We start from the raw sequence: 12,159 nt of genomic DNA, 5'->3' as shown, positions 1-12,159 counted from the left end.
TTTGGATATTTGGTTTTTTGTTTTAGTTCGGATTTGGTTTGAAAATAGTTTTATTGGTTTGATTTGGGGTGTTTTGGGTTTGGATTTTGTGTTTTGGGTTTGGATTTGGTGTTCTTCATCATGAAGAACAATGGTGAAGGAGAAGAGCAAGAGAGGGGCGGTAAGAGACTGAGAGGAAGAGAGAGAAAATTTGTGAAAAATGAATGATTTGTGAGGGTTTAGGTTATTTATACCTCCTGTTTCAGTGTGCACATGCCTACCATGAGTCCTCCCATCACAGCCGTTGATGTAGATCAAACGGTTCAGAAAACGAAAAATAAAAAAAAATATTATTTGGTCAATGGCGAGATTCTAAGTTCCGCCATGCCTCCTTGATGGCGCAGATGTGGGTTCCGCCATCAGTGGGGACCTGCAATGCGTCAAATTTTGTCCCAAAATAGGGGTATTACGGAATTTTTTTTCAAAACAGGGGTATTACAGAAAAAAGGAAAAAAAATAGGGGTACTGAGTGAAAAAAATCCCAAAACTGAGTCTATCTTATCATCGGGTCCGGTTATTATACATAAACAAATACTTATGCACGCTGCATAAGTCCAGCCCACTAGCCGAGCCCAACACGCCTAGCCCAACCCATTCCTTCCTACAACGGCTTCCCACTAACGACGTTAACTCCAAAAGTAACGGTTATCTCGCAACTAACATTTTTCTGTCCAAAACCAACAACAATCGTTCATCATCACCATCGCCGGAATCAACATCATCACCGGAAGCTACATTCATCATCACCGTCACTGAAATCTACAATCATTTCCATCAGAGTTCACTCCTTCATCATCACTGTCACCGAAATCAATCTTCAAACCCAAATACTGTTGATTTCTTACACGCAAGTAAAGGATCATCATCAACGATTCACTTCCAAAAAGCAAAATGAAGAAAACGACACAGGTTTGAACTTCCCTAATGCTTTTGCAAGTGTAACTGTTAGTTGGAAAATGCTTTTGTTTTGTTTGGAAAGAAATTGCATTGGTGTAACCTAGATTCCAATTTGGGGAAAATCATAATCTGAAATGGTTATGGTTTTGTTTAGTTTGGTTGTTTTGAAAAAGAATTGATGAAACTAAAAGTAGAGATGATTTTGTTTAGTTTGGTTGTTTTGAAAAAGAATTGATCAGTGTCTCTTTGTGATAATTGGTTGCTTTGAAAAAGTATAATTGTACACTTTTAGTGTATCTGAAACCAAAGTAGCCCTCTTATGGTTTACATGAAAGAATTCTTACTAGTTTATGTAGTGATATGAAAAAGTAGAGATGGTTTTGTTTAGTTTGGTTGTTTTGAAAAAGAATTGATCAGTGTCTCTTTGTGATAATTGGTTGCTTTGATAAGGTATAATTGTACACTTTTAGTGTATCTGAAACCAAAGTAGCCCTCTTATGGTTTACATGAAAGAATTCTTACTAGTTTATGTAGTGATATGAAAAAATAGAGATGGTTTTGTTTAGTTTGGTTGTTTTGAAAAAGAATTGATCAGTGTCTCTTTGTGATAATTGGTTGCTTTGAAAAAGTATAATTGTACACTTTTAGTGTATCTGAAACCAAAGTAGCCCTCTTATGGTTTACATGAAAGAATTCTTACTAGTTTATGTAGTGATATGAAAAAATAGAGATGGTTTTGTTTAGTTTGGTTGTTTTGAAAAAGAATTGATCAGTGTCTCTTTGTGATAATTGGTTGCTTTGAAAAAGTATAATTGTACACTTTTAGTGTATCTGAAACCAAAGTAGCCCTCTTGTGGTTTCCATGAAAGAATTCTTACTAGTTTATGTAGTGATATGAAAAAAGTAGAGATGGTTTTGTTTAGTTTGGTTGTTTTGAAGAAGAATTGATCAGTGTCTCTTTGTGATAATTGGTTGCTTTGAAAAAGTATAATTGTACACTTTTAGTGTATCTGAAACCAAAGTAGCCCTCTTGTGGTTTCCATGCGAGAATTTTTACTAGTTTATGTAGTGATATGAAAAAAGTAGAGATGGTTTTGTTTAGTTTGGTTGTTTTGAAGAAGAATTGATCAGTGTCTCTTTGTGATAATTGGTTGCTTTGAAAAAGTATAATTGTACACTTTTAGTGTATCTGAAACCAAAGTAGCCCTCTTGTGGTTTCCATGAGAGAATTTTTACTAGTTTATGTAGTGATATGAAAAAAGTAGAGAATTTAACTTATTATCTGCCATGTGAAACCATACTTACTAGTTTCCTTTGATCCAGGTGAAAAAATCAAAGAACGTACAGGAATTGCCATCCTTCAGTATCGGGCTGACACCGTCAGATGAGGATAAAAGGAATGACACCGATTCATCATCCAGTGGTGGTCAAAAAATTAAGCGAAAAACAGGAGCTGCAAAAGGTAATGAAAAGAAGAATAAAAAAAAGAAGGAACATAAAAAGGGTGATGAAAGCATTGCTTCTCGTGGTCGTAATAAGAAACCACAAATAGAGGCACAAGATTCCGATGAGACAAGTTCGGATGATGAAAATGAAAGGAATGGTAAGAAAGTTTCTTGTGCTGTTGAAAATGTGAAACAAGATATGGTAAAGAAAGATTCTGATGCAGATGCAAGACTGAGACATAAGATGAGTGTACCTAAGGTCTATGACCTTATGCATTCAGTACATGTCAAAAAAAGGAGAGACGAAATAATTGACCAACTAAACAACTGTGGCTTTGGAGGGATGCTACATATCTGTAACTGGACAAGGATCCACACCTTTTTTATCGATTGGGTTGTCAGAAGATTTGAAAAGGAACATATGTGGATAAGATTGAGCGATACGGAGGTCCTAGAGTTGAAAGAGGATGATGTGCATAGAGTCTATGAACTTCCAATGGCTGGAAAGAAGATAGACACTAATCTTTGCTCTGATGGAGCAATTAGAAGGCTAAGGAAGGAATTGGGATTGACTGGAGATTATTCTCCAGTTGTGAAGGTTGCTGAATTAGAAAGGATACTGAAGACTACAGAAAAACCTAAAACATGGGTGAAGGGTATAATTTGTTTCATCATTCATAACATTTTGTGCCCGACTAATAAAGGCAATGTGTCACTGCAGTATGCAGATATTTTAGAAGATCCAGCCGGTGTATCTTCATATAACTGGTGCTCACATGTTCTAGACTATATGAAAAAAGGCCTGCAATCTCCAGGAGTTTTAAATCCATTAGCAGATTTCCACTTCCTAATGGTAATGATGTCCACTCAATGATTTGAATTAAAAGTCAATTTTACAAACACATACTTATTCATATTTTATCCAACACAATCTTATAACTGAAACCATGAGTGTGGTTTAATGGTTTCTCTAGTTTTATATCTGTAACCAAAATAGTCCTCTTATGGTTTCCAATAAATATTCATATTTCATATCTCATTTATGTCTTTTATTCTTAATACAATCAACACATACTTGTCACATGCATATTTATTCATTTACTTTTGAGCATGTCTTTCATTTGAGCAATATTTATACAATCAACACATACTTGCCTTCATTCCTATATGTATATTCCTTTTGAATTGAATGTGTCATGTTTCCCAATTTGAGGCAATATTAACTAATTGTTGCAGATTAACTACATGGATAAAATGGGGAAACGAAGCCCATTTTTGACGGGCAAATACAAGCGGCCATCCCTTCGTGATTGGGATGTCAAGGCGGCAAACCAGGAACTTGCCAAGATCCATGATATCATGGGGCTTGAAAATGGATTGACAGCCGGGGTAACAAGTCTGTACAGACCCGCAGAAGGTCCGCTTGTACTGTGTTTTGATGCAGACACATGCCCACTGTCTAAGGTAAATGTTATTGCTCTTATGTTTGGATTATTTAGTTTAAGTTTTTATCGATATTTGTATACCAAATCCTATTTAATGGTGGAAATCGTGAATTATCGATACTCATGTACCGTCTTTTCTTTTCGAATCCTAATTTAACATAAACTTATTATAACTGAGACCAGAAGTGTGTCTTAATGGTTTCACTTGTGTTGTGTCTGAAACCACAATAGCCCTCTTATGGTTTCCAACAAAATATTCATATTAAATTTAACATAAAATATTATAACTGCAACATAAAGTGTGTCTTAATGGTTTCACTTGTGTTGTGTCTGAAACCAAAATAGCCCTCTTATGGTTGCCAACAAAATATTCATATTAAATTTAACATAAAAATTATAACTGAAACCATAAGTGATTGTCCTTGCAGGCAGAAATGTATCTTAATCACTGTAGGTCTTGTATAAATATCTATACTAGATCCGCAACAACATTGGAACGACGAATAGCTGAGGCAACTGTCGGAACTTCTGGGAAAAAAGATGCAGTCCCAGAAGAAACAAAAACTGACAAGGACAATCCAATGGAAGCCCAGGCTGAAACTGAAAAGAATAACAGTTCCAATAAAGACAATGATGCAGACAAGCACAATGATGAAGGGTACTGCATTTAGTCAATATCGCTTTGTCAAAAATCAATGTTGAAGCATTAGTTTAACTTTTTTATGTCAAGTGCTAAAACAAATCACATCAATGGTTTCAGGTTGAATAATGACAATGATGCAGAAGATGAGATCAATGCCAAAAGCATTGATGAAGATGACAATGATGAAAAGGATGAGATCAATGCCGTGATAATTGATGAGGATGACAATGATGAAGATGAGATCATTACCAAGATGATTGATGATTCAGTTAAGGCAGCAACCAAAATCATTGATGATTCAGTGAAGCTGACAATGACACCGGAAACAAACAATGTTGGACTCACATTAACACAGGAAACTATCATCAAGTTTCCGGAGTTTTTTGATGGGGCTGAAGCTTCAAACGCAGGGTAAGCAATGAATATGTATGATGTCTCTATTTAAAGGAAACATATTAGTTTAACATCTTAAACAATAACTTTAAAAGTGTTTGCCAATAGTTTTGATATGTGATTTCTGACAAACAAAATGATGTTTAATGGTTTCAGGTTCGATAAAAATCATTCAGTGTCACAAGGAACAGATTCAGTTACACAGGAAACTATCTCCAAGTTTCCAGAATTGTTTGATGGGGCTGAAGCTTCATATGCAGAGTAAAAATGAATATATATGATGTCTTTTAATGGTTTTTATTTGTGATTCTTATAATAACTTTGAAGATATTTAAAGGCAATATATTAATCTAACATCTTAAACCATAACTTTAAAAGCGTTTATCAATGGTTTTGATATGCGATGTTTGAAAACTAAAATCATTTTTAATGGTTTCAGGTTGAATAACGATGATTTAGTGAAAAAAGATTCAGTGCCACAGGAAACAGATTCTGAGCTAGTGTTGGTACCACATGCGATGCATCAGGAGAACCCTACAAAATCTGACTCGAATGTAGTCATAAAGTAAGAATCAAACAGTGTGATAATTGTAATATTATTTGAATTTTGCAAAAATTAACACTATTATGTAATATTATTTCACAGTGCAATTCCATTAAAGTCAATACAGCCAGATGAAATAATTGACTTGGACAATGTCACTCCAAAGAAAAGAAAAAAGCATAATATGCTTTATTCTGATAATACATATCCTGAGCGTCGACGGGCGGTGAAGAAATCGAAATACCTTGCAAGCCCATATGATGACGCTGTCCACAAGTCTGCTGCAACGGAGTTGCAGAAAAAATTATCAACATATGCTTGGAACCCGGAGCTTGATGAGTAAGTGAAAATGGTTGTTTTATTTGGTTTTTAAGCTGTTGTTTTGAACAAAATTATTATCTTGGCTGTTTGTGAATTCAAAACCATTTTTCGCAATGAATGGTTTCCAAGAAGTTTCCCTACAGTAGTAAAAAGTTGAACATGATATTTCTCAATTATTAGTATTCTTAAATGGGTGAAACCATTACTAATATTAAATGGTTTCAAGATGTTATACACTGAAACCATTGGTAATTGGTAAATGGTTTCAAGATCTTTGCTTAAGATTGTTCTAGTAGTTTGTTTGCTTATCCTAAATACTTATACTTAATTATTGTATAGGGATCACATTATGTACTGCTCAGACAACAAGGCTCATTTGTATTCTCTACAAAGGGCTGACTTCTGGACCCTTCAAAAAGATGAATGGGTATCATGCTTTGTCATAAACAGTTGGGTTAATTGTTTAAATTGGAATCAGCAGGACAACATGACAAGACTAGTGACACCATTGGTTAATTATGTATGTATTATATCCCTTTAATATTAACAATTTCAATACTTTTACATAATCTTATTGATTTTACTCATTTTATATAACCAGTTTGACATGGAAAGAATGCCTCCTGTAACTAAATCAATTGCGCACTGGAGATTCGTTGACAGACTGAAAAATTTTAAGTACATGGATTGGAAGGCCATTGACCCTACAAAGCTAGAATACGTAAGTAAATCAATTTTGTACTGTTTGGTTAATTTGTTAATACATTAAGTATAAATGCATAATCAGTAATCTGCATGTTGGGAGACCATCCTTTAGTAGGTTTCAACTAATGCTATTTCAATACAAGTGTATATATATAACTGAAACCATTTATCAAGAGTAATGGTTTCAGTGTGCAAATTAATGAAACCATTTATCAAGAATAATGGTTTCAGTGTAAAAATCCATCATAGGCTAATAACAATTTGACTTTTTTATGTATACATTGTTGAGTCTCTAACATGTGAGTTGGTGTATGAAGAAAGAATCTGACTTTCACATTGTTGAAAATCAGTAATCTACATAATCTATCATTGTTTCTGGATTTGTACACTGAAACCATTACTCTTGTAAAATGGTTTCATTAATTTGTAATATGTTTGATATGATGATTTAAGTATGATAAATTTAGTTTAGTAATATGATTTTAGACATCGTTTTATTTTAATTTTAATAATATGTTTGACATGATGGAACAGATCATGACACCAGCAATAGCTGGCAATCCAGGAAGCCATTATGTCTGCTTTGTCGTCAATTTTAAAAGCCACAAATTTGAATTCCTAAACAGCTTGACGGGGGGAGGAGAGAAATTGCAGTTACCAAATGGTGAACCTAGCTTATACAAACAGATGTTTGATGTTTGGCTGAATGAGGTGGAAGCATTTGTGACAGAATTATATAAGTTATGGAAAATCAAAATGCCTTTCCAATTCACCACATTCAATTGGGATACACCAAAGGTGCCTACTCAAGTTGATTCAGACAATTGTGGAGTGTTTTGCATGAAGTTTCTTGATGAATGGGGTGGTGAAATGCAATCTTTCAAAGGTTGGTCCAAACTTAGGAAACATGGGGACAATGGAAAGATTGCAAAAATTATGGATCTCCGCATTGATCTATGTTCAGCTATATTAACCAACTCTAGCAATTCCAGAAAAGAACAAGTCCTGAAGGATGCAACTTGATGGTTTTTTTTTTTGACAAAGAAGCAACTTGATGGTTAAGCACTACAATTTGTAAAATGGTTTGATGCTTCTCTGTAAAATGGTTAGAAACCATTAGTGGTATTAAATGGTTTCAAGCTGTTGGACAAAGAAACCATTTGGCAACAGGGTTTAGGATGTTTTAAACATTTTAATATTTGTTTACATAACATTTTAGTTTTAATGGATTTTACTTTGTATGGTAAAATGTAGTTGTTTATGTTGATGCTATGATTAACTTCTTATTTAAACTTTATGGTATCCGGAGCGTTGTCGACGAAGTAGATACACTTCTTATTTAAAACGTAATGATTCCAGCATTCAACTAATCAATCTCTGCGTTATTCGTACCATATAATATACACAAATGACAGTGTAGTTTGTAAACCATTCTGCCCAATGAATGGTTCCATACAGTTATCCTACAAAACCATTTGATGTACTTAATGGTTGCAGACAATTATTTGGAAGCTGTGATGTAATTTAGAGTATGTCATTGAGCAATATGAAACAAGCTAAGATTAATGGGTAAAAGTTAATTAGTGGAACGTCAAGTTTTTTTAAGATTAGTTTAAACAAGTGTGTTGAATAGACTCATTGATTCATTGAATTTGATTTATGAATCAAATAAGTCAAATTTGAGCTAAACTTAAATTATATATAGTTCAATTAGTTTGATTCACGAGTTAGCTCGATTATATATGTACTAGTGTATCAGACTGTATTCTTCCTCCTTGGGTGTGTCTTCTGTCTTAATTTATTTAATCTTCTTTGGCCTACGAAACCATTCTGCCCAATGAATGGTTCCAGACAGTTGGCCTACGAAACCATTTGATGTACTTAATGGTTGCAGACAACTATTAGCAATATAACCATTATATTAGGAAGCTGTGATGTAACTTACAGTATGTCATTGAACAATAAAATTTAAAAGTAACATAATAATCAAATATCTCTTAGCAATAAACTTATAGTATGGTTTCCAATAAAATATAGTCGATGGTTATTGAAACCATTTAGCAATAACAATGGTTTCGCTGTATAATATTGGGGAACCATTTGATGTACTTAATGGTTTCAGTGTAGTTAAAATATAGACGATGGTTATTATAATACCAACAAAAAAACATGAAATGACCAAGTACGTTTAATACAAGTCTAATGCTTCTGTAACAAAGTCTAATACAAAATTATAACATGTAAAAATATCAATCAGCAGACTCTTTCCCCTTTAAATCCTCAGCCCCTCTCTGTTTTCTCTTCCGGTGTATAAGCAATTTCTGGTGTTCTCTAGCCAATTCATAATCACTTTTAAGTCGTTTCTTTGATCTAATTGGATTTGGTCTTTTTTTGAACTTTGGACCAGTCGACTTTTGAGCATCAGATGCTTCACTGACAGCTGTTGTATTGCAAGACTTAGATGGCGTAACGGAAGATGACTTAGGTGGCGTCACGGAAGATTGAACTGTATGAATACCTTTCGAATTAAGCAACTCTTCTGCCTTTCTCCCAGCTTCAATAACACCATTAAGAAAAATTTGAGAAGCCTCAGGATCTGCACAAACACGTGTACAAAGGTTAACTGTAACAGCACAAATTTGTTGATATCGTTGTGCTTGAGTCGCGCCTTCAGTGGCAACATTGATAGTAGATTTAACAGACTGACGCACATCTCTACACCAACGCTTTAACACATATTCTGCAGGTATTGTCTTCAAACCATGATATTGCACAGAACCACCTAAAAACTCCAATATTTTGAAAATATGTCGACACAAGAAACCCCTGTTCTCAAACATACGGCATGTGCAGCTAATACGTTTGGCCCTAATATCAATTGTCACAAGCCGTTCATCAAGTCGATCATGCTTTTCAAAGTTTGGGGAAAGGTTTTCAGCAACTTCTTCATCCAAAACATCACGGTTTGAAGGCCCATCATTACAAGCATCATCATAATTAACACCATCTACTTCCTCAGGTTCATCAACATGTACAATTGTAAAAACTTTGAAAACCTTATCAATTGAAGAAACTTGGGGTGTGACCTCTTCATAAAAGTATTTGAAAGAAAAATCATACTGCCTATGAATGAATGCAAAGCAAGTTGGGGTGTATTTGTTTACAACTGACCGCATCAGTTGACTGTTGGGATAATTGTTTTTTGCTCTAGTGTTTGCAGCCTTAAAGTCTAACTCAGTATGATTATCCCTCATTCTCTGGACCATAATATTAAAATGATTGAAGAATATAACAAGTGAATGATCAGGCTGCAGAAAATGACGGAGAAAGGCATTGAAGGACTCACTTAATTGAGTTGTTTTCAAACCAGCAGTAAAATGATTTTTGACCCAAGCTGAAGACCAATGCATACGATTCCTGTAAGTTTGAACAAGCCACTTAAAGTCTGCAGTTGGCCTTCCATCAAAACAGGTTTTCATCATCTGATCCCAATTGTAATCAAAATCTGATTCAGTCTCAACATGTGAAATCAAAATATTCAACTCATCAAAAAAAGCACTATTTGCACGAGACCCGAGATTCTTCTTTGCATTCTCTGCCATATGCCATGAGCAAAGTCCATGAAAAACACCTTCAAAAATATTTGGAACTGACTTCAACAATGCAGTCGCCTGATCCGTGTATATCGATTGTGGTTTTTTATTGGACATACATTTCAAAAATGTTGTAAACAACCAGTCAAAAGTTGCTGCAGTCTCGTCATACAACAGGGCAGCGCCAAATAACACACTTGTACGATGATTGTCAAAGCCCATGAATGCAGCTGAAATGTAAAAATGAACCAAATCAGAAAAAAAAAAAAGCATATATCAAAGTTACAGTATAGCAAAACCATTAGAGTGGTCAAATGGTTTAAACATGTTATACAATGAAACCATAACTGTGGCTAAATGGTTTACCAATGACCTACATTAGAAATTATAAGAAATATATAAGAAAAACACCTCTGATAACATCACAAGACTACAAATCTCATAAAGTACAAATTTGGTTAGATGAAAACAATGATGGAACTACTATTCATATGTTATTCTGCTAGAAACCATTAGAGTGGTCAAATGGTTTAAACATGTTATACAATGAAACCATAACTGTGGCTAAATGGTTTCAATAAGTTCAAATTACCTATACTATTCATGGCAACACAGTGCATAACATAATGATATCAAACCAGTAATTTCAAAACCTGATAGAAGTTCAAAAAACTAACCTAAAGGGCGATACTGATTATTGGTTCGGTAAGTTGTATCAAAGCTTATAACATCACCAAATAAGGCATAATCAAGCTGCATAATCCCATCTGCCCAAAAAATACTAGCTATATCTTCCGCAGCATCAACTTGAATATCATAATAAAAGGATGGTTTCGACAAAGCTTCATTTCTAAAAAAATCTTGAATCACGGTTGCCTCACCAACTAGCATCTCTTTTTGCCGATTTGTCATCAGATAATTCTTTAAATCTGAAAATCGAAAAGGCAAGTTATCTGTTCCTCCAACTCCCTGACCCATGACTTCATAAGAAGTTCTCATCGACATCCCGGCTTTCGAATTTATTACAGCAAGCTGTCCTTGCACTTCATTGACTTGTTTGAATGATCTCAAGTAACATCCATGTTCCGGTTTATGTAACGGATGACAATGGGGCACATCCCATTTGTATATCTTAAAGACATTCAGAGTTTCATCCAACTTCAAAGATATGGCAGCTGTACAACCAACCCTTTCCTCAGGTTTTTCTTTTACTTTCTCAAATTCAACCACAACCGGACTCTCTGATTTTGGCTTGTTCTTCGGATCAAGCAAACTTCCTTTCTTGTAACCTTGTTTGTTACATCCATATCGTAGATAGTGTATTTTATCAGTTCGCTGATTCTGTGAATTGTTTCTTGATTTCAACAAAATCCGAATTGAAAACCCACTTTTAAGTGCATAATCACCATAAAATTTTTCAACCTCTTCAACCGATTTAAAAGCAAGATACTCCCAAGTTTCTTTTTTAGTAGGAGAGTAGCATTGCAAACTATCAGCAAGTGTGTCTGAACTATCAACAACAGGCATTTGGGCAATTCCAGATGAAGTTGATGTCAAATCCATTGAAAACAGAAACAATACCCTATAAACGACAATCATTTAACATTAAATTAACCACTGAAAACACCAAGCAAAGTAACATGCATGCAATAGTATACTTAAAATACCATTTACATACACAAGCGTTGTTCTTTAAACCATTGAACAGTCTTAATGGTTGTACTGTTGCACATCTGGAAACCATTTAACAATAATAATGGTTGCATTTAATTTAAATCAGATGACAATAATGATGATGATGCTGATAATGATACATTAGAATTAATCCACTAATATGAAGACATACAACCCAAAAATTCATCAACATTACAATTAATTGAATAATAGTAATATGCATCACCAATGACTAAAGCAGCAGTTCATTGCCCTGTATAAAAGCTTGCAAACATAGAGAATGTGATACCATACTCTAGTTACATGATTAAGCAGCAGTTTATGCTAAAAAATAGACTAATTACATGATTAATAATTCAGTTACCATACTCTAGTTATACTGAATTCATTTATTTAAATGGTTTCAATGTGTTGTCTCCTGAAACCATTACTAGTGCAAAAATGGCTTATCAATGGCCTC

At 34.3% G+C, this 12,159-nt stretch overlaps 2 protein-coding genes across 2 annotated transcripts; one reads left to right on the top strand and one right to left on the bottom strand.

The window, feature by feature from the left end:
* Nucleotides 1-548: 548 nt before the first annotated feature.
* Nucleotides 549-7,743, top strand: LOC123883668. The gene is made up of 11 exons (XM_045932567.1): nt 549-948; nt 2,260-3,234; nt 3,618-3,845; nt 4,255-4,484; nt 4,587-4,880; nt 5,019-5,123; nt 5,302-5,427; nt 5,509-5,745; nt 6,067-6,247; nt 6,329-6,448; nt 6,967-7,743. The coding sequence occupies exons 1-11, from the start codon at nt 931-933 to the stop codon at nt 7,453-7,455; spliced, it is 3,003 nt and encodes a 1,000-aa protein (XP_045788523.1). The 5' UTR covers nt 549-930; the 3' UTR covers nt 7,456-7,743.
* A 938-nt stretch (nt 7,744-8,681) lies between these two features.
* LOC123886169 (protein FAR1-RELATED SEQUENCE 5-like) lies at nt 8,682-11,608 on the bottom strand. The gene is made up of 2 exons (XM_045935506.1): nt 10,703-11,608; nt 8,682-10,255 (listed from the first exon to the last, which is right to left on the bottom strand). Exons 1-2 carry the CDS (start codon nt 11,586-11,588, stop codon nt 8,682-8,684), a joined length of 2,460 nt encoding a protein of 819 aa, XP_045791462.1. The 5' UTR covers nt 11,589-11,608.
* Between the last annotated feature and the right edge of the window lie 551 nt (nt 11,609-12,159).

Source organism: Trifolium pratense, linkage group LG5 (genome assembly GCF_020283565.1).
Source record: "Trifolium pratense cultivar HEN17-A07 linkage group LG5, ARS_RC_1.1, whole genome shotgun sequence".
Lineage (NCBI taxonomy): Eukaryota > Viridiplantae > Streptophyta > Magnoliopsida > Fabales > Fabaceae > Trifolium > Trifolium pratense.
This window is presented reverse-complemented; position numbering and strand designations above follow the sequence as displayed.

Bases quoted from the DNA above. Each gene is read 5' to 3' on its own strand.
- LOC123883668 (XM_045932567.1), top strand. The intron at 4,485-4,586 runs GTACTGCATTTA...CAATGGTTTCAG, and splicing joins GACAAGCACAATGATGAAGG to GTTGAATAATGACAATGATG. The intron at 5,124-5,301 runs GTAAAAATGAAT...TAATGGTTTCAG, and splicing joins GCTGAAGCTTCATATGCAGA to GTTGAATAACGATGATTTAG.
- LOC123886169 (XM_045935506.1), bottom strand. From the start codon at position 11,588: ATGGATTTGACATCAACTTCATCTGGAATTGCCCAAATGCCTGTTGTT. The intron at 10,256-10,702 runs GTTAGTTTTTTG...TTTACATTTCAG, and splicing joins TAATCAGTATCGCCCTTTAG to CTGCATTCATGGGCTTTGAC.